The 23,254-nt window shown below is 27.9% G+C and overlaps 1 protein-coding gene across 3 annotated transcripts in view; it reads left to right on the top strand.

Moving 5' to 3' along the window:
• Positions 1 to 2,519: 2,519 nt before the first annotated feature.
• The window catches only part of LOC126836221 (aquaporin AQPAe.a), a 34,471-nt gene continuing 13,736 nt past the window's right edge, over positions 2,520 to 23,254 (top strand). The window contains exon 1 of one of the 3 annotated variants that reach the window (XM_050569436.1): positions 2,520 to 2,856. In XM_050569436.1, coding sequence (XP_050425393.1) covers positions 2,760 to 2,856 — 97 coding nt within the window. In that variant the 5' untranslated portion in view covers positions 2,520 to 2,759. Of the gene's footprint in view, positions 2,857 to 18,453; positions 18,657 to 23,254 lie in introns of those variants that run through there. The other 2 variants (XM_050569437.1, XM_050569438.1) reach the window with 2 other exon arrangements.

Here is a 23,254-nt window from a genome sequence, read left to right as displayed (position 1 = left end):
CAATTCATTTTAACACTTCTGGAAGTTATCAGTATTTATTTTTAGTATTTTAATGAGCTATTGTTTATGTAAAAATCTAGAGCCATTAATTATGTATGGTCATTTAAAATTGTAAACAACGATAAAATTATGTACACGGATTTCAATGAAACAATAAAATAAATTAACAATATCTAATTAATTACTGTTGACACTAATGATCAGTAATATGGGACTAGAGACTCATTATAGCAAAGTACGTACTCGCAATAACTCCCATGTACCATATAGTTTATTGCTTTGGCCAATGGAAATTAATAGTGCTTATTTGCGATTAGTGTGTGATCGGTTTATATCGAATGATTTATTAAATCTGTTCAAATAATACAAAATGTAGTATAATCTAAATAGAGACAAGTAGGTCGTGTGTGAATATTGTATTACGTTGTTATTCGTTTTTAAAGTCACACATTTTGAAATAAAAATACACATTATTCAAAATTCTTTTTTAAAATATTTGTATCCATTTCAACCAGAATTCGCCAAACTAAGAAATAATGTCCGTTTACCGTTTAAGATCTATGAAGGGGGCTAAAGGTGGTTGGCAATTTTTTTATCTAGACTGTCTCAAAAAGCTCAGAGATAAAAGTTACTGGTGGTCGAGAGATAAATAAATTAACGTGACGTCCGTAAGTAACAACATTACTGTCTTGTACCTTGTTTTCTTTTACACCGGTGAGATGTCAGATGGCGCAGACACTGCCTACGTGCTAGTATTTGATGACTAAAGTGTTTTAATTCGATTTAAAGGTTTTTTGGGATCAAAGTTGCAACAACTATTGATACGAATTTTGAAGAGATGTTATTATAAGTACATAAAAGGTTTATTATATCATAAGACTATTTTACTATTTAACTATTAATAATATGTTTTTAAATTGTAAAAAGAAAGTCAGTACAATGGGGACGGAGTATATTGAGGCTGGGAAGATCACAGGTCTACAAGAAATTTTATAACTGGAAGTGAAAAATGTATTTCAAATTAAAGCTTAAATGCGAGTCTGTAAATGTTACCTATAAATATCGATAAAAATATAAAATGCTTGTAATGTAATGTAATGACAATAATATAATTAAAATTGTGTGTACAGTATAAGGGTGGATAGTGGATACGATTGGGGTTAATTATCTATGATTATTTGTTGTCGTTTTTACCCATTTATCGTAATTATCAATAAACCTAATGAAAATATTTCCAAATATTTGTAACCTGTGACTGTACTCACACATAGCAACCTAGAAATTTACAAGGTGTAATGTCCGCCTAAAAAAAAGACGTTTAAAAGTTCACATTCTATATTATTATAACATTACCTTTTATATTATATCGCATCGAAGTGGACACTTCATCCAATTGGTTTTTTGTTAAATTGGATTATTATAATATTATAATACGTTTTAGACGCTACTATGTTGTGTCAAAACAACACTCTAACGCCATCTGTTGGATACGAGGTTCGATTTAAGAAAATGGTCCACTATTCTTCGGCTAGAAAGCGTCATAGAAATAATGATAGTCGATAAAATCCGTTTGAAATACTAGCTTTATAGGTACCATGTTGAAAAAACAATTATTTTTACATTTGAAAGAAGCCACTATAAATATATTTAAATGCATATATAGGAATTTTTTTGCAAAATCATAATTTAAAGGTTTAACTGCGTTGTGTTATTATTAGTTCAGTAAATAGGACTCTTTTTTTTGGTAGTTAATTTATTTTTCGGACATCACAGCATCTTTGAAAGTGATTTTAAAAATGTTTCATTTGAACATAGTTACGCAGAATGCATTTTACTAAGTCCACGATTGTTTTAGAGCCAAAATTCCTAATATGAAATCGAAAGATAACAACGTTTTCGAGACAATATCGAATCCGATTTTGATAACAACAACTTGAATTTTAAAAAACTAAAAGTAAAATAAGTGTGATTTTAAATGTTAAATAGTAGGTTTGTTAAAAAAAAGGATACGCCATTAACTCCAAAATCTTGTTATCTTTCGTTTTTTGCGATATTATGTTTTTTGCTCTAAAATAATCGAGTAAAACGCATTCTGCATAGGTATGTTTTAACGCTATAAAATTGAATATACATATAGCTCTGAAGTCTATTGCACCGATTTACACATAAAATGCACAAGTATTAGAAAGAAACAGCGATATTACTAATCAAATTCTGGTTACAGTATTTTATGATGGTAAACAAATACAACACAATGTTCTATTAGTATTTTAAAGCTATATGCAAGCTGTTACAAAAAAATATAACATAATATAATTATTAGGTATATGTCGTTCAACAACCACTTAAACAAACATTAAACGTTTTTAACGTTGTAAGTGTCGTGTGGTGATTACGTTCAGCACAAGTTACACAAAGTATTATCATCGGGTTTCTATTTATTGCTACCTTAATGAATTTCCATCGCTTGTTATAGATAACGCTAAACGTTGAGTTTTCTGTGTTTATGTTGTGATTTGAAGAGCGACTGCAGCGGTACTACAGTTATGCATATTCAATAGTTATTTCTACCTAGTATTTGGTTCTAGCAAAATATAGTGTTTTACACGTTTTTTTTTGTTACTTATAACCGTTTAGTTTTGCATAATATCATATTAAATATTTTTCACACCCATCACGAACGTAATCTACCAACGAACAATTTATTTTTTACAATCATTCACATAAAACGCTAGTCTAAAACAAACAAATTATCTAAAATGGTTACCCATCCACCAGAGTACGGTACTTTTTTAGAAGGCAAGTCTTCTAAACCGAATCCAGAGACCGACCCTCAACGGAAAAGGCTGTTACCAGGTACATTTTAATATATAAATATTATTAAAACATCTCAACAACTGTCACTATACAAATAACAATAATTACATTAATATTCAATTGTGTCGTTGGGCTACAAATTGTATTATGTCAACCACGTTATTTTAAGCAAAATGTTGGTATGTTACTTATTTAGTCAAGTGACCAGTAAGCGTAACAATATTAAAAACTACAGAACCTTTATGTGTATTATATAATATTATTATAAAGGTCCAATATATATGTACATAACATCAGAACCCTACAACAGATCAAGCTACATATTCTAGGACTTATTTGTGTTGTCCCCAGAGAGGTTTCAAACTTGGGGGGAGGTCTATAGCCCCCCAAGGGGGCAAAGTTGTAAATTTTGATCTCCCCCCGTGCAAAGGTGCGTAAAAGTCGTGTAAAATTCGCGTGAATGCTACAAGACAGCATTGCATAGCAAACAGCTAGCATTATAATATTAGGTATATGATGGGTTTTTGATAACATTTTTTTCCAATTAAATATTATTTTAATATAGTTTTTTTAGCACTTTACAATATAAAAAAATATAGATATACTATTATAACGTATCACGAGTAACTGTTAATCTGGGTTTTATTATGGTATGTTTTTTTGACGTTTTAGACCAAAAAGCCAAACAAAATTTCGACTACTTAGGATACAAGGGGGGGCAATAGGGGCAATTGACCTCTGATAATTTACTAGCGGATTTTCAAGGAAGAAATCACTAGTTTATTGTTTATAAAAAATATAATTTTTAATAAAAAAAAACATTCGATCAGGCACTAGTTTTTTATGCTTTTAATAAGCTGTATACATTTCATTCAAATCTGTGAAGTGGTTTTTGAATTACAGTGGTCACCGACTTTGAAAAAATAGTTTCGAGAAAAACTCATTTTAAAAATATTTATACTCGATTTATGTATAGAAAAATAAATTATTTAATTACTTACATCGAGTTATATATTCCTTTGATTAACTTGAAATTTTCAGATAATATTTTCGAGACATCATACTTTAAGAAAATATAAATCAAAAAATCGTTATTCTGAAAATCCTGACTACTCCTAAGTTTTTCATTCAAAATTAAAAGTAGGGGTCTTCTAAAACAATAAGACCCATCACATTCACCAGTATGACTGTTTTCTGTACACAACTAATTTTCATGTCGACTAATAATAAGACAACTCCTATGCCTAGCTATTCCTATTAATTTATTTTATTAATTTATATATATCGTCCGCCCCCCGTTTAGGACCTCTGTATCCGCCCTGGCTTAGGATGGTCCGATTTCAATTCTGTAAAGATATACGAGTTAATTGGCAAATTTACTAAATTATATAGGAAACAGATTTTTGAATTTTTGCTTTTATGTGTAAGCAAATTGGGTTTTAATATTAAAAAAAATGGCAAATTTAATTTATTTAATTAGAGTACAATCAATTTTTTAAACCAAAATCGATTTCCTAAATAATATAGTAAAGTAGTAAAAGAACTTTAGTCTCTGAACAGAATTAAAATTAGACCATCCAAGGTAGTCGCTATTTATAGAAAAAATAATTTAAATTAAAAATAATACCTTGAAGCTTATACAAATTAACCAGTTAATTAATTAAAATGGTTGAAATTCATTAAAACTACGTTTTTCTTAAATATTGCCTACAATCCCCTTACCAATAAAAAAAACCAGTACAGTGGGGTTGGTGCATAGTGGGGACGGAACATAGTTGGGTCGGGGCATATTGGGGACGGGGAGGTCACAGGTTTACAGGAATTTTTAAATCTGAAAGTGAATAAAACGCTTCGATGCAAATCGGTAATTAGTATTTTCAAGCCAGTACAGTCCAAACCAAGCACAGTATAAACCAGCAAAGTTAGAAAGTTTTAAATGAAGGTTCTGTACTTACAAATGAGCATCAAAGCGTTAATTTAAAAGTGATTTTATCCGAGAGGACTAGTACAGTAGAGTATTGGCATAATGTAATCAAAGCAATGAGGAAACGGAGAGGTCACAGGTCTACAAGAATTATTATAAATAAAAGTGATAAAATTGAATAAAATCGCTTTCAAATAAACGCTTTGATGTTCATTTGTAAATACAGAACCTTCATTTAAAACTTTCTAACTTTGCTGGTTTATACTGTGCTTGGTTTGGACTGTACTGGCTTGAAAATACTAATTACCGATTTGCATCGAAGCGTTTTTTCGAAAGTGATTTTATCACTTTCAGATTTAAAAATTCCTGTTAACCTGTGACCTCCCCATCCCCAATATGCCCCGACCCAACTATGTTCCGTCCCCACTATGCACCAACCCCACTGTACTGGTTTTTTTTTTTTGCAAAAACTTAGTGGACCAAATAACACATATACAATGTCTTGTTATATTTTGTTGGAATGGTCGACGATTCATGTTCCAATCGTTTGTACTCCATAGTTTAAATTATAATCGCTTATTCTCAATAAAATTAATATTTATGTATTATATACTTCCATTAAAGCAATCTCACACAAACTATTTATACTTCATAGATTATATTATTTCAAAGCTATATTATACTTCTATTTTACTAGATTGACAATGTACAAAATAAAATGCAACTAAAAAAACCTTTTCATAGATCCTTAAAATGTAAAGGGTGGGATAGTGAAACGGGTTTTACCATTTAAATACATTAGAAAATCGCCGTTTTACTGCCTCATCCTGTATATTAATTTCTTGTTATTTTCTAAAGAAAAATCGATTTTCTTACATTTAAATTAAAATAAATCGTATACTGGTACTGTGATGGAGAAAACAATACATTTTACCTACATATATTACTTATTAGTTAAATATTACTAACATGTAAAGCCACTAGCGGTTGGCTGTTGCATGTTATCTAACAATAAGCTTTTAAGGAGATTTTAAAAATTGTGTTTTTTTAATAATAGCATAGGAACAGTATCATGATGTTAAATGTTCACGAGATTTGATGTAGTGATAAAATAAAGTATTATCATTTATGACTTAATTATTATTAAAATTTATCTTAATAGTAATAGTACATAGTAATAAAATAATGAAATATTTTATACAAAATTAGAGCTACAAGTTGACAAACTAAAAAATTTAAATTAGCACGAAGCAGATTATCTAATATTAGACAATTTAAACAATCAAACGTGAATCTCTTTAAATGAATAACAGTATAATAATATACAAAACATTAGTTTTCCTTTAAAAAAATAGTGTAATAAAAAATACATTTTGAGGCGGAATACTGCATAAAAACCAACACTTAATCTGAATCCAAAAAACAACAGTCCTCTTCATTATTTGCAGGTAGTTAGACCTTATATACACATAGTTGACCTTCGGTAAGGTTATATAACGCAGGCTATAAAATAACGAGATAACGACAATGGTTTTGTCGTATCAGAATCGTTAAGTGTCTTCATAAGTACACGGATAGGTTTTTTTCCCAATAAATCGAGTGTCTACTATAATCAGTTACACGATTTAGTCGCCTGTGATATCATGTAATAAACACAATATTATGATACCGATCATTGGGCCCTAACCTAATCTAACACGGATAGACGTTACCAACTGATAGTTTTTAGTGTCTGTTCGCTTCTCACATCTGGTACACGGGGTTTTTAGTTAAAAAAAAAAAAAAAAATTGAATTTGTGTAAACTTAAAGTCAAAAGTGGTACTTGAGCACAAAACTTAATAGTACCATTCTGCATAGATATACATAAAAATATTTTAATGATTTGATCAATTTTTTTTAAAGATTTTAGGTGTTTTTGTTAAAATATACGAAATCTGCGAAAACACAGTTTCCCGGCAACTAAAAAAAAACTGTAGTGCCGAATTTTTTTCCCGTTTAATATGTTATGGGTACATATGAGTTCCAACTACTGGCAAATTTTCAACCCAAAAGTATTAAAATTACCGCTAAAAACCCCGAAAAACAAAAAAACTTGTACCCCCCCTAGGGGGGTGGGAAATGGGTATAGTTTAAATTTGACACAACTGACGTGTGCGGGCATACCAAATAATTATTTCTCATACATTTCAACTCGATCCGACTCTTTTTCTCGAAATTATAGCCAGTAAAAGTTCTAACTTAAAAACTCGTACGGTTTTTTTTTTGTTTTTTCAAATTTCGTCTGTGAAGAATAAAACTTTTTCAACTTTTACCCCCCCCCCCCCCCCCCAAAGTACAAACTAGATAAAATTTGTGATTTATAGAGTTGCTATTCGAAGGAATTGGTCTAGTATTAAAAAAGTTACAGTGTATACAGCGAAAAAAAAAGCCCACATCAGAGTAAAACCAATACCTTCTCGCTTTGCATCGAAGCTAAAAGGTACCATACGTTTTACTAAAAATAACATTAGGTTTCAGAATTCCTATTGTCAATATCCGATAATCGGATAATGAATAGTTAGTACAGGTCCGTTATTGTATACACACAGCAAATGTTTATTATTAATCGTTCCTAATCAATATTGCGATTACTCGGATCGGTAGTGAGCTAAGAATTTAATATAACTGTATATATTTCTTTGGAGTAATATATTTTTCTAAAGAATTTATAATTAAAATTTGTATTACAATACATTATAAAAACTGATTTATATTGTTTGTTAAACATATTTAACTTAATTTTTAAAAAGTAGATTACTTTTTAAAGTCCAATGTCATTATACATTATTTGTTTACCGATTAAACGCAAAACGATGGCTCGTAGATAACATTTTTTAAACAAGTAATAACTCAAAAGTATTTATTCAAAAATAGTGATTAACCTTTACATTGTTTTTCGAAAAAAACATAGTAAATTGAAAATGTATGTTACTATTTGAACTCAAATAGTTGTAGTAAACCAAAGATTACAGAATTATCAATTAAAATATTTTTTTAACATGAACAATAAAGAATTGTTTCGATAATTTTTAATATGATTTTATATGCAAAGGTTTTAGCTAAACCATAATTGACCTTTACTGAAGTGTGATAAATACACATATTATGAATTAATCAAAACTAATCAAATCTAATCTATTGTAGACTAAAAGAACGGATAAACGTTCTATACGTCCTGCCAAAATGAGAACAAAATTACCTATTTTCAATGCAACAAATATATAATTAATTTCAGACTACAAAACGATTCAGTAACATAATGAAAGGTGTATTGATTTTGATAGTTTAAGTATTTTAATGTTTCTACTATTTAATTACTAGCAAAAATAATTAAATAATAGTTGGCGCCACTCGCCAGATAGATTGACGCGGCGGCATCTATCAGTAATTGGAACCTAAATAATAATAATAAAAATATCATAACCATATCAGTTTTAAAATGTCGACGTACATTATAATGTAATTGTTGGTTTGTTGATCTATTTGGTCAATATAACATCAAATACGGAGAACCATTATTTAGCTATATTATGTTAGCTTGTTCAAGCCGCCGTCGACCGTCATGCCATCTATCTGGCGGCAACTGTACACGTAAGCTAATGTAATTCAAACAAGAAGACGCCGCCACATATCACATATTTTTTAAAGGATTCGGTATCCATCTAACGTATAATTCGGTTTTTTTGTTGGATTTATAGCTATTTAGTTATGAAATATTGCTTTACTGAAAAAGGGATCTAAGAAAGATCGGATTTTCATCATTTTTGTTTAAGGGAATCGAAAAAAAGACTAAAACACGAAGTCAAATTCTTACGTGTCTAACGAGCCGATTTCAACATTTTTTTTTTGTTATAGAATTTAAGACCTTTTCTATGGGGCTAATAGGTACGCCGATTTTTTATTTTTGTTTTCAAAAAAACTTTTTAAGCATTTATATTTTTACTTTTTTATAGTTTTTTCTAAAAAAATCTAACTAATTTTCTAATTTCTTATTCAAAAATCGGTCTTTTAGTCCCCATAGAAAAATAAGTAAGTGTCACTAAAAAATATATTGTTATACGACCAATAAAATATACGCCAGGAAAAGGCTTTAGCCATGTACTCGGAGAAAAATAACTTTAAAAGCATTATAACTATAAAAAATATATTTTTACACCTTAAAATTAGTCGTCATATTAAAAATGGCTACTAGATCAATAGTTCTTATATATTGCCTATTCTGTGCCTCTTAATTCATAGCGCTTTCCGTTCCCCTCAAGAGGGCGTCACACCGTCCATTTTTAAGGAATAAAGGTATAAGCAATTTTTTTACAAAATCTTATGAGGGCTTAAAAGTGAAAGACTTCTACAATCCGCATTGTATTTTAATTTTTTATTTTATCATGACTTGTAGAAAAACATGTAAAAATTGGTCATATGTAAACACTTATAACGATGCAGGAAAATATAATTTTGAAAAACGAAATCCAATGCAAAATAATTCATTCTCTCTCTCGAAAACAAACCTGCATTAGTGGAGACGAAATTATTTTATCTGATAATGACAAAATCACTATCAAATAAACGCTTCCATGCAAAGTGTAGATGGTAATCACTATGAAACAGGAATAAAATATTTTGAGGTTTTCTTATAAAAATAGAGTATAGATATTGAATTATGTTTATTCGTTACACGTACTCGCTAGATCAACAGGTTTATTTTTCAGACTCAAAGTCCAAAATTTAAAAATGTTATTATAGCCGCTGGGGTAATAAGATACAAAATTTGATTACCAATCAAGAACTCTCTTAGGTTTACTAATTAATTACGCCATTAACCTTTAGCTTAAGAGGGTGTCGCACCGTCCATTTTTAAGGAATAAAGGTATAGGCAAATTTTTACAAAATCTTAATTTAAAGGTTAAACTGTAACGTGTAATTATTAGTTCAATAACTAGGACTCTATTTTGGTAGTTAATTTATTTTTTTGACTATCACAGAATGCTTGAAAGCGATTAAAAAATGTTTTTTCATCTCTACATGTTTAAGCAGACTGAAAATAACTCACTTATTTTTGGTTTTAGAGTAAAAGCACCCATTATAAAATTAAAAGAAAACAATATTCCGGAGGGCAAGACGGTGCGTTTTTTTCATTATTCTAAGTATAACGCTCAACACATAGTTTAGAAATAACGACTATTTTAACATTTTTAAATGGCTCTAACTTTTCAAAAAATGAATTTTTTTTAAAAAAACAAACCGTCTTGCCCTACGGAATATTGTTTTCTTTTAATTTTATAATGGGTGCTTTTACTCTAAAACCAAAATTAATCGAGTTATTTTCTGCTTAGTCTGCTTAAACATGTTTTTACCACTGAAAATCACCGGTGCGACGCCCTCTTAAAGTAAAATTTTGCAAAATTGCCTATGCTGCGTCGTGCCCCTTGAATAATAGAAGTGTAGCGTCAGATGACACCAAACAATTTTTTTATTTGCGTGTGAAACTTTTTTAAATTATTGATCAGTTTTAATGAAAAAGAAAATTAGTTATACAAAATTAAATATCAATACTTTATCTAGCGTTTGTTTTAATAAACAAATATTATTTAGTCATAAAACTATGTAATATTTAATGTAATAACTCCTTTTAAACCTTTTTCGAAAATCACTTATGTTTAAACCTAAATAGAATGTCGTTGATTGTCTTTTTTTTTTTGTCCCTTATTTATATGCAATATGTACTTTTTCACTAAACTGCTCAGTTAATCATTCAGAAAATGCAACTTTAGGAACATGTTTTTATACAATACATAATAAAGATAAAACAACTGTTGTAAACCTTTCAAACAAATATGAAATAGAAATTTAGATTTATTTTTGGTATGGACCCAAAGGCCAAACGTAAGGAATTTTTTATCATTATATGGCCTGTAGAATTGTCGACCAAGTATAGAAGTCATGAAATTTTTAAGTATCAACATCTTTAATTATACCATAATATTTTACAACATAATTAATTTGGTAATTAAATAAAACGATAAAACAATTTGTATTTATTAAATTCGATTGATGTTCCTATATTATTTTTATTTTTTCAAAACATTATTGCTCGTCATAAACGAGTCATAAAAATAATAAGCAGCAATAATCTTAATTGTTTTATTGTTATATTAGACCAATTATTATCAAAAAAAATTCAAAAAGTAATATATATATATACACCAACCCCGTATAGTATATCAATAAATTGGGCCATTAATAAATTAATAATGCCATTGTACTTATTGACATAGTATTCATTTTTAATTTATTTAATAAAAAATAAACCCTAATTAATTAGGAGATACCTCCACCTTCAAGTGGTAGTTTTACCTATAATAAAGTTTAAAAAAAATATCGTCAGATTAACATACTTACATTGCCTATTTGTAATATAATGTTATGTACCAAGTCTCATATTATTACACGTTGTTTGTTTGTTTGTCGTCGAGACGATATAAACGGCGGTAGTTAAAGTAAGAGTAAAATGTCTTTTTTAAAATTGATAATAAACAGGAAAATATACACGAATATAAAATGTAACGACTGTAAAGAAAGTAGAAACAAAAAACAGCACACTATCAAATTGTATGCAAATGTATGAGTCTTTATAATGCACAAGTTTTAGATGTTATAATTTGAATTTTTCTTTTTTAGAATGGTGTTTCGAGTATTATAATATCATCTAAGTAGTGTATCTTTACAAAATTGTATTATTTTGGAGTAAACATAACTTGTCAACTATGTATTTTCTATAATTTACTTATTTATAGTGGAAAAAAAAACAATAACTATTATAGTTAATAGAACTAACATTGTTTTATCTCCTTTAAATGATGAATTCCATAAATTAACAATTACAATTAATATTAATCAATACCAAATTATTATTAATTTTTGTGTTAATTAAAAATAAATTATGTAGTTTTAATTTTTTGAAAATTAAAATATTGTTATTTATGTTACGTAATATAGAGACATTTATGTTAAATATGATATTCAGAAAAGCATTTATAAACAATTAGTTTCCATTACTAATGATGCTTTAATACAAGCATTTGCAACCGCTTCTTCTAATGATACTAATTATCCCAAAACACAATGCGTATTTACCATTGATACACGATGTTATGTATCCGAATTTAATTTATAGAAAACTTAAGAATTATCGGTTATTTAAACTTCTATTCCATTTAAATAACTGAACACAGTAGATACACAAACAATAATGTGTGTAACTGGTAACATCAATTTATAGGTTTAAGCGACCTCGATGACCAAACTCAAATTCATAGATTTGCATTAATTTACTACTTAATTAATAAATAATATTACATTTAATACAAATAAGATGTTCAGAAATACCTATATAGCTGTTTTATGAATATTTAATTAATATAAACGAATTTGGTATTTTAGTATTTATATAATTAATAATTATTGAATTTAGTGCATTTGTATTTGAGTATAGTGTCTAAAATTCTAGGCTATAATGAACTGTATTTGGATAAGAGATTTAAATTTATTGATTCAGAAACAATAATAAATCATCATACCATACTCCATTCTTAACTTATTAAGCAAAGTAAAATTGAACAAAATAACCTTAAGGAAGCAATAAAAATAAAATTGTGAAATTATATACATTTGTATTATTTTAATAATTATTTTGTTAAATTTATCTGTATGATATACAATATTTAAGAAACATGTGTAAATCCGTATTTTTGGGTGAAAACAACTCGGTATAATTTTAACCATTCTCAGAAACAAGTAATCCTGTTTTCGATAACAGTTCCTTGATGTATTGATCGAAGTTTTAAGTTTCGTTTTCAATGATATCATAAAAAGCATTAGAAAACCTTAAAAATTACAATTTTCCACTAACAAATTAATAATTAACTAAAAATAATTTTAAAATTTCAATTTAATCATGTCACAATAATGGGTGTGGCAGGAGGGATAGGATCTAAAAATAGTTGTATTGTTTAATAAAAAAACAAAATTACAAAAAATAAAAATAACAAACGATTACTATGATTACATTAACAAATTTATGTTTTCAAGTCTATTATTTGTTTAGAAACCAAACAATTAATTTGAATATAACGCCAATCTCTTTTTTATAATTTAATATGGTAAATTGTTAATAGATACTGTGAATCCAATAAAAGATATTATCAGTTTCATTTGTATTAACCAATATTATATATTTTATAAACCAATAAATAAGTAAATGGACGTATGTTGATACTTCAATGAAGTCAACTCAGATTTTTTTAGATTAATCGGGATATTTTGTTCAGTTTAACACTATGTCGATGAATCGTACAATTATAGGCAAAAATTGGAATACCTACCTTTTCTAGTTCTCGCTAAATAAAACAAAATCGGTACTAAGTAGACAGTATTTTTAAATGGTGACTATAATAATTAATGATAATATAAACAAGTAGTTAGCATACTTTTAATTATATTTGGCTTAATAATACATACCAAACGATTGAAAAATGTATGACCCTTTTCAAAACTGTATAAATATTAAATTATAACTTAACTTGGTATAAGAAAGCATTGGTATACATGTGTTATAGTATGACAGACGAGTTTTATGTAGAAGGTTCGTTACATTTTTTTTAAACCGAACCTTAATATTTTATTCTTATCCAAGGTACATAACCGCAGATTCGAACCAAGACGTTTGGGAGTGATAATTTATCACTTCAAATTTATTATTACCTCCTAAACCGGTGAACACTCCGAAGTACAACGTTTGACCTCGAAATGGTGACCACGAGTTTATTATTTTAACGTAATAGTTTTTATTTATTTAAGATTAAAAAAATGATCTTAATTATTTTCCTATTATTTTTTTTTTTTAAATAGTGACTCGACTATTGCGTAAATAGTACAGTTAATTTACATATTATTACATGGCCCCTGGTTTTTATTATAGTTAGTAGTTACTATTGTAAAAATATATAATACAGAACATGATATTATCAAAAGCGTCGAAGGGTAAAAAACCCTTATTGACTGTTTGAGTATTCCAATATATTTTCAATATGTCAAAAACATTTGTTGTTTTCAATTCAATCAATTAGAAATAATAACTGAATTTGAAAACTTAAAAGATAAAAACTATAAACATATTTACATGTCCAATTACTACTCTTGCTACTAAATTGTTTTTATACACTCACAAACGTTTTGTAGCCGTTGTAGTCGCCATCAATATTGTCAATTTTATGGTAAAATACCATTTGAATAATTCACGAGTATAAAAAAATCTGATTATTATACCAAGCCTGCCTAAAATTCCTCCAGTACTTAAAAGGAAATAAGCTTTTGTCATAATAATTGTATTATAATTTTCGAGTATTAACATTTGAGATACACTCAGAATATCATTAACATTCTTAACACGTTCCAATTTTTTGAAGTCTATCCAATTTATGAAGGACTATATTTGGCATATAAAATTAGCTGGTAACGAGAATACTCATTTTTTTAAAAATTGTATGAATTATAAAAATCAAATAACTTAATATATACCTAATATTAATTTGTATTAGAATATTATATAACGGTTAGTTTAGTTACAATAAAAATAAACTTTAGTGAAAACCATAAATATTAACCATATTATTTAATACTTACTTTTTTTTCATTTAATGCTATTTTTGGTTATTGGCCAACTGCTCTTTGAACACATTTGATTGGTCTGGCCACAGATAAATGGACTAACTGAGCTCAGAAAAATGTATTTTAATAATTACGATATAATAGTTATGAATTGAATAGCTTAAAAAATACATCAAGTATATTTTTATGTTAATGGGGATACTTTTAATAAATGTAAATCCTGAGATAGTGCATTAGTGTATTCATTTATGGAATATTCAATATTGTTTTTGGGTTATGTTTACTTTTATTTTTGGGTGTCAACAAAGAATTGAGTTTACAATAAATTTATATTTGAAACTGTTTAAAGATTTTTAAATATATTATGGTGGTCATATAAAATACTCATTAGTATAGTTAATGGAATCACTCAATATATTATAAATGTTTTATTACTTGATAAAATGTTTATAAAATCATAGACAGATAATTCAGAAAGTCAGATAATTAAAATCCAAAAGTGTAAAATTAACATTTTTTTAAATTCATTTTTAACATAAATAATTATTTTAAATTGGATATTGTGTAAAAAAGTATTATTACAAAATGCTCAATATTTTACAAAAGAACCATGTTCCTACCTTTGTTAGAAACAAAAGTTAAAAAAGGAATCGATTTCGTTTGTAATTTGTACGGTAGATTTTGAATTATTTCGGTTGTACCTATTATCTACACTATTTATTGTATTCAAGTTTTGGTACAGCTTTTATTTCCGTTCAAATTGACTTTTGTGACCTATCAAAAAAATGTTTACTTTTTTGTTTAACACTATTTAAAATAACATGTACTGATAAATTACTGTGCGATAGGTGGGGGAAACGCGTCTTTGAACATTTTCGTACCTTCATCCAAATATAGCTGTTTGGTAATGCATGTTTGTAGTGTACAGCGCTTTACAACAGCAATATCAGGCTTTCCCGCATTTCAAATTGGTAACCCTCATATAATACAAATTTACCGCTGCGTTGGCTTAGCATATTAAGTTCCATTATCACCGTAATACTGACTGATTAATATGGATATTTCGTAATAAGCTTACTATTGTATAGTGTGTATTTTATAATTTACAGGTCAAATGTTTGTTTTATGCAACTCATTAGTTGTACAAAGCGCAGATAGCCTTTTTTTGTCCCCTATTATTATTTTCTTTTTCTAATATTTTATTCCAGCTAAGTTATTATGCTATTAAGCTATTAAGTATTGACATAAACACAAGTCAATCGAGGATGATTATTGATTCATAGTGGATAGGTGAACATTTACATTATAATATAAAATAACATTCGTTGTAATATGAATTATTCATTTTGAGGAAACATTATAAAAATATCCACAAACGTTTAGAACCAATTTTTCACCCCTAGAAAATTATTGCTACATTCAGATTTGCATTGTGTATTATTACTATTTTTTAATACGTTTATTTAAAAGAACGCCATACCCTTTATTTATTAAAGAGTTAGATATTATAAGCAATTTTTTTTTGCAAATTTTCAATCTAAATAGGTTGAACTGTGACATAAATTAAATATACACCATATTTAATATAATTATTTATTTAATCTATGACTGTGATGTGTAACTATTAATTTAGGACTCTTTTTTGGTAGTTGGTTTATTTTTTAGACTATCATAGCTACATAGAATAGCATAACTATAATTTTCTCCATTATGGCTAAGTAATATTCATAGACATTTTTTTTTACATCGAAAATAACGATAACTTTATCTAGGTTCTCTTGTCGGCTTTTTTTAATATTACTAACTCAACATTTAAAATGTATATTTAAATTTTGACATTTTTTAAATTTTTTAAATGCTTGACGCTTGTATTATGGTCAAATATAAGTTTTCTAAAAATACCGACAAGAGAACCTAGATAAAGTTTTACTCTTTTTAACGTCATCAATTTGTTTTTTCTGTGGCCATTTTGCTTTGACCTACACACTTTACTATGAACACATTTTTATTATTATTTTAAAGCGTATGACGTCTATAACTTTTTATAAATGTCTGTTATTGCACAACACGTACCTAATCAGTAAAAATTATTAGGCCGGCGTTTAAACAGAAATATTATGTTGTTTTCTACAGAGATATATATTTGCTGATCTATTCCAAAACGATGATCGAATATTTAGGGATATTTATTATCTATAGAACCGTGGAAACCTGAAGAGGTTATGCACTCAATTTTCCAGCGTTAAAACATACATACGCAGAATGTGTTTTACTAAGTTCATGATTGAATTAGAGCTAAAACCCCTAATATGAAATCGAATAATATGAACAATTTGGAGACAATGTCATATCCTTTTATATATAAACACATTTTACTACTTTTTTTAAAAATAGCTATAACTTTTTTTCACGCTATTATTTTCAAAATCGCATATGACATTGTCTCCAAAATGTTGTTATCTTACGATTTCATAATAGGTATTATTGCTCTGAAAAATAACCATGAACTATATATATTGTATACTCTAAAATCAACGGAAAACGCATTCTGCGTAACTATGTTTCAATAAAACAATATTTAAAATCACTGTCAAGGATGCTATGATAGTCCAAAAAAATAAACTAACGCCCAAAAAAGAGTTCATGTACTAAACTAATAACTACACATTACAGTTTAAGCTTTAAACTAAGATTATGCAAAAAATTGCCTATACCTAACTCCTTAATAAATAAAGGGTATGGTGTCCTCTTAAATAAACTTATTAAAAAAAGAATAATAATACACAGTGGAAACCTGAATGTAGCAATAATTCTAGTTATATATATATAGTTCTAGGGTTGAAAAATTGGTTTTAAACGTTCGTGGATATTTTAATAATGTTTCCTTAAACTAATAAATTACATTACTACGAATTTTATTTTTATATTATAATTTAAACGTTCACCAAGATGAAGGTGTCCTACAAAGTTTCGGAGACAATGTATGGTATTTCTTTATCTTGGTAATCTTATAATTCAAGTAATTCTATACATGAAGCATTAATGGGAGCGATTTTAATTTTTTTTTAACGCATCATAAATAATATAAGCTCTCGACCACTTAAATGTAATTAGTAAGCTTTAAGGGCGACTGATAAAACATGTTATGACTTATGCAATTTTAATTATCGTTTAGTTATTTTAACGTTAGGTAGTAGCTGAAGTAATGAAAAGGCTGTAAATTATCGTATAAATATGAATATGAAAGTTTTATCAACTTCAGTCATAGCAATTTTTAAAACCCTGTGATACCTCAGACCTTACTATGCTGTCTTTCTTATTAATAAATTTAATGAAGCCTACAATACTTAACACAAGTACAAAATCAAACATCTTCAAGTTGCAACATTCAACAATATAAGCAAAGTTATTTAATTTATCATTTTTGGAAACATAGTACTCGTACAAGAATAACAAAAATAACCATTAGTGTAATTCAAATTAACGGATACTCGGAATAAGGAATGCGGTTAAAGTTGTTCGATTTCTTATCCGTAACGTGTATTTAACATGACTTCTGAGACATGGTTAGTATTGCTATAATATAATTTTAAATCAAATTAAACAGCTGCAGTAATTATCATCAGTGTTTTTTTAGGCTCTGAAATTTAATTCCATTTCAACGTGTGACTAATCATTATTAGTAGGTATAATATTTCCATCCAAAGTAAAATATGTTTATACTTTATTATTTACTTAGAAAACTGTACTTGAATATTATTATTATTATTTTTTTTTATAATAATATACACCACAACTGGCCAGAGACGATACACACTGTTCGACATGTGGGAAGTCATTAATATTATACAGATGAATTAATTTTAAATGTGTATTTTTTCCCCACTAAAAATCATATTCGCTAGCGTTATCTCTACTGAAAATTATCTCACGAGCCGTGAGTCGCCGGCAAAGATGAGGAAGGGGAAGTCTATAGGGCTGTCCCGCCTATTATTAGGTGTACGCCGATGTGACACCTGTTACTGGCACTGGCATGGCATAGGAGCTCAAATGCATTGCACGGTGTATACAGTGCGCGTGTTTCCGTTGGATTCTATTGATCACAAATTCGTACTGCAAACAAATTGTTGTTTTTCTACTTTGTAACTACATTTAGAAACCGACCGAGAAAAACCATATACTCTTAAGACTTCATCATGCCTAGATCAAAAGGTGAGATCATTATGTTAACGCACGTTAATCCAAGTTTTTCTTAAGAAATGCACGCACAGCAATAATAATAATAATATACTGAAACCAAATATCAAATTACGCAAAATTCCAAAAATTAAGTCTTTTATTTTATTTTGATATCGGTACAAAAAAAAAATACTAACCGCGCTTTCGAAAAAATGATATTACTTTTAAGTTTCTCGAGTGTATATTATTATTGCTGTAATAACATTATTCTCAGCGAAATTGATTAATTGAAAAGCTAAACGACAACACAAACATTTTTTATCGAAATATTATCGTTGCATTTGAACGAAAATCATATAAGGTCAGCCAACTGTACATTGATAGTTCATATTATTGTTTCCTGTTATTTTACAAGTTAAAATGTTTTTTTTTTAAATTATTTTGAACACTTATCTCGTTTTAGTAATTAATACTCGCACCCATCCATTATTAAGGCCAAATAATTGTAACTAGATTACTCAAATACATGATATAAACGCTTAGTATAATATTATAGTAAATGCTCATTTTTACATTGAAGGTTAATTTCATTACTATACGTTTTTATTTGGTATAACCAAGATGAAACAATAATGTTATTCACGACCAAAGATGCACGACTGACGCAACACAAATATGTTAAGTATTTCTTAAGGCCTACAATAATAATATAGGTGAATTAGACACAATAAAATTATATATATATTTTTCCTGGGAAAACATATACGATTATTTTCGCCGACGACCTGCTACCTAACTCTTATATGAAATCATAAAGAAGATAGTACACAAATTACTATGTCAAGTTGACCGTTAAAAACATTAAATAATTTATAAATAAGATTCTTAATATTTTCCTATTAGTAATATGTCAAACAACAATGACTCTCGACAACAGCTATACAATGATCTTGTCATACATGTTTAAAAATAATTATGTTGTGTTATACATTTTCTCGGTTTTACATTCAGACAACAGCGGTTATTTATGTGAATTGAATTTCACTAGCAGTACAAGAATAAAATATTATTCACAGGCAGACTAGAATGCAATTATTGTTGTTAAAATATACAATCTATAATGTGTGCAAGTAAAAATTGTATTTTTAATCACATACAATAGTTTATAGTACTATATTATTAAAAATGAGAAAATCTTTAACCTTTCATTGGATAATAGCTATTAAAACGTTTTAATAATGTAATCATGTTATAATAGACCATAAACATGGCACAAACAAATCCAAAGACATGTAGCTGTATAAAAATTACATAGAAGTATAAATATGTCTTATAAACAACATTCGATTCATACTGTTATCACGGGTCGATTATAACGATTACTTAATTATTATTGTTGTTCAGTCATAATTAATTATTGCATTAAGATAATATAATGTGCGCTGCCAATGAATAAATTGATGCAACGGAAAATATTCTACGCATCTAAGTCCCAAGTTCAGACACAGAGTGTCATTGGATTTAGAGTAATGTTGTGTTTTTTTTTTTTTTATCTAGCCTTAATGCTAAAATTTAGGTCTTTGTAAAATTCCACGGCTATTTACATTTTTTATGTAGGAATACTAACAATTAGAGAGGGCTATTATTATATATAATATGTGTACAACTGTTTCCGCAAAAATGTAATACAACGGAACACTTCTATTTTATTGTCCGACAAAGAAGTACAACCTTCAGAAAAAAACACCGAGTGCATAGATAAGGCAACGAAATTCGTTATGCGTCTTGTTTGAAATGGTTTTTTTTAAGCCGTTACTATTATTGTAGGCAACACAATAAAAGTACACTTGCTCGCTTTTTTAAAAATTATCTCGAGTATACTGAAAATTGCGTTTGGAATTCGTTTTAAACTTAACCGCAATGATATTTTATTATTATGAAGGCATTTCTATTTTTAATTTCCTATTTCTATTATTATTTAACAATTAGTATTGATGTTTGTGTTTTAAATTCACCGTTGATTGGCGTCATTAAAGGGCAGGATAATTTATTGACTTGCAAAACTATATCCTGCAAGTTGTTATAGAGCCCGTAACTTCAACCAAAGATTAAATAAAATATATCAATCGTATTTTATTAAATTAGTATTTTACACTATAATCAATGTTTCTAATATACTTTATGACACTCAGAGTCAAGGCCCTGTGTTGATATTAGGTCTGTACAATTATAATTAATGTAGGTATTTTATAAAAAAAGAAAAAAGAATCAATTTCTTAAGGTTGCCAAAACTATGAATGCGGCCGTATTAAATAGTTTCAAATATCTAAAACTGTAAAATGTAGCATATTTTTCATAAGTTGTCTACTTTTAAATACTTTAATTATATGAAGTAATGAGTTTATTTTTGAATTTACGACGTGTTTAAAAGAGATAAAATATTATCGAATTGTTAATATAAATAAAAAATGCAAGTTTTTATCGAATAGTTGACATTTATTTTAATGGTTTTTTCTAGTTTAGCTGATAAATTGTGTATTAAATATTCATATTTTCTTTATTGTGCCATGAAATCGATTTAACTTATAATTTTGGTATAAGTAGAAAATAGACCCCGGACCGAATGGCAGAAACTCATTAATACTAAGTGTACGTTATGAGCCTTATAGTGTCCTCTCCTTGTCCGGTGAGTTTTCGTATTCCAAAAATAAACAGTTGAGACGAGCGTGTTTAGAGCTGCCAGATAATAAGCACTCATCCGATTCTTCGTATTATGATTGTCTTAGTCATCTTTAACATAACTGACTTTAAAATTTAAACTGAGAACGATATAAAAACCGTTTTATGTTGGAAACAACCACTTACGCCTTAGTAATAACCTCATACACGTTGGTCAAGTGCTATAGGTCCATCAAATTATAACGGTTACTTTACCTCCGTTTTAACCCCTAAAAGTAATTCCTTGAGATTTTACAAATTGCAGTTGTATTTAAATAATATCGTATTGTTTTATTCAAAAACAGTTTGGACTTTTTACATTTATTTTAATTAATTTAAGATTATTGCACAATTTAATATGCACCAATAACAAGAAACACGTGTACTCGATGATTTTTAAAAGTAACAAATTTGTATAATTATTATATTACTATTTTTAGTTATTGGTATTAGTATTTAAAAAGACCCAACACCGTAACAGTACATACTTTTTTTTTTTTTAGTTGTATTATGATTGAAAGTCTTAATTTTTGGTGTTATCAGGTAGAAAATAACCTAAATATAATTAAAAGCTAAATATTATAATTTGTATTTTTATACTTGTGCATGGTATTTGTAATAATATGTTAAATTATGATTAAATATATTATATTTATAAAAATATTTATAATATCACTTATACATTATATTGTTGGTTAAACAAAATATAATATTAGAACTATCGCAGTGGAATTAGGACTTGCCGTTTTTGATAAACCGTCCAGAGTGAAACAACAAGCACTATGTATTTCTATTATAAAACATTTTATTTTAATTATATAGGTTAGGTATTTTGTTTAAATTATTGTTTGCTCCTAGGGATGTTATCAACGACCGGCGGTGCTATACATTCAGTTTTTTCACACCTGCGTGAATATTTACACCGACCGTGTTTACTCAAACAAAACAAATGTTCAAAATGAGCGCATTTTAAGTACAACAATGACAATGCCTTCCCCATTATGTAGACTGTGTAGCGCTGAGCGCGTACGCGGTACACTCTCTATGACGGAGTACATATTATATTAACCACAACGTGTAATAATTGGTCAATTATTTTCAAATTACAATACTACTAAAAGTATCAGTTTATACACCTGTATAAAAAATACTAATAATTACAATCTTGTATTTATTTAAAAATCAAAAGTACATATTTTGTACCCTAGTAAGTAGTATTGAAAACTGTTCAGTATAACAGTTACAAAAACGTTCAATTCATCTCTTTAGTCTCTCTCTGTAGTTTGTAAAAATTATCTGTTTAATTATCAATTACAGTTCTATAAATACAATTCTTACTGTACATGTTGTGACGTCATCAGAGAATGAATAAACTCCGGGACTGAACACTCGATCTTACGCTTTGTTTACAGAAACACTAATTTAAAAGCGTAGGAAATTACAGGACGGTCTTGAACGTTTGTAAGTCTTCATACACCGTCCTGGGAATTTAGTGAGATCTTAAATTTTTTGTGCTGTTAGGGAAATAGAAAATTTATATATAAACGGTTTTAATGACATTTTATTAAAACAATTATAAACCAAAATATAAATAGTGATAAACTGAGGTTATTTTTTTTGAAATGGAAGTTACAAAATGTCGACCATTATGTTTAACTAAAATTTAGCAGCAGCTGTTCTTAACTATTTTATTACTTTGTAGTGGTAACTGATGAACACTTTATAAACATTGACAACAAAAGTTTAAATAAAAGTAAATCGTACCACTACAATAAGTGTTATAAGAAACTTTTTAATTATACTTTAATTTTGGACAGTCAGAGCTGTGTAAGTTTTCATTTGTTTCAATTGTGATTAACGCTCAATCGTTGAACGTTTTTAGAGGTCTTATAAAAAATAAATCAAGCATTAGC

The sequence above is a fragment of the Adelges cooleyi genome, unplaced genomic scaffold (assembly GCF_023614345.1).
Source record: "Adelges cooleyi isolate 19-005CV unplaced genomic scaffold, UGA_ACOO_1.1 ACOO_flye_CR_arks_rails_tigmint_CR_PRNA_23, whole genome shotgun sequence".
NCBI classification, from domain to species: Eukaryota; Metazoa; Arthropoda; class Insecta; order Hemiptera; family Adelgidae; genus Adelges; species Adelges cooleyi.
The sequence above is the reverse complement of the archived record's forward strand: the minus strand, read 5'-3'. Positions and strand labels throughout refer to the sequence as shown.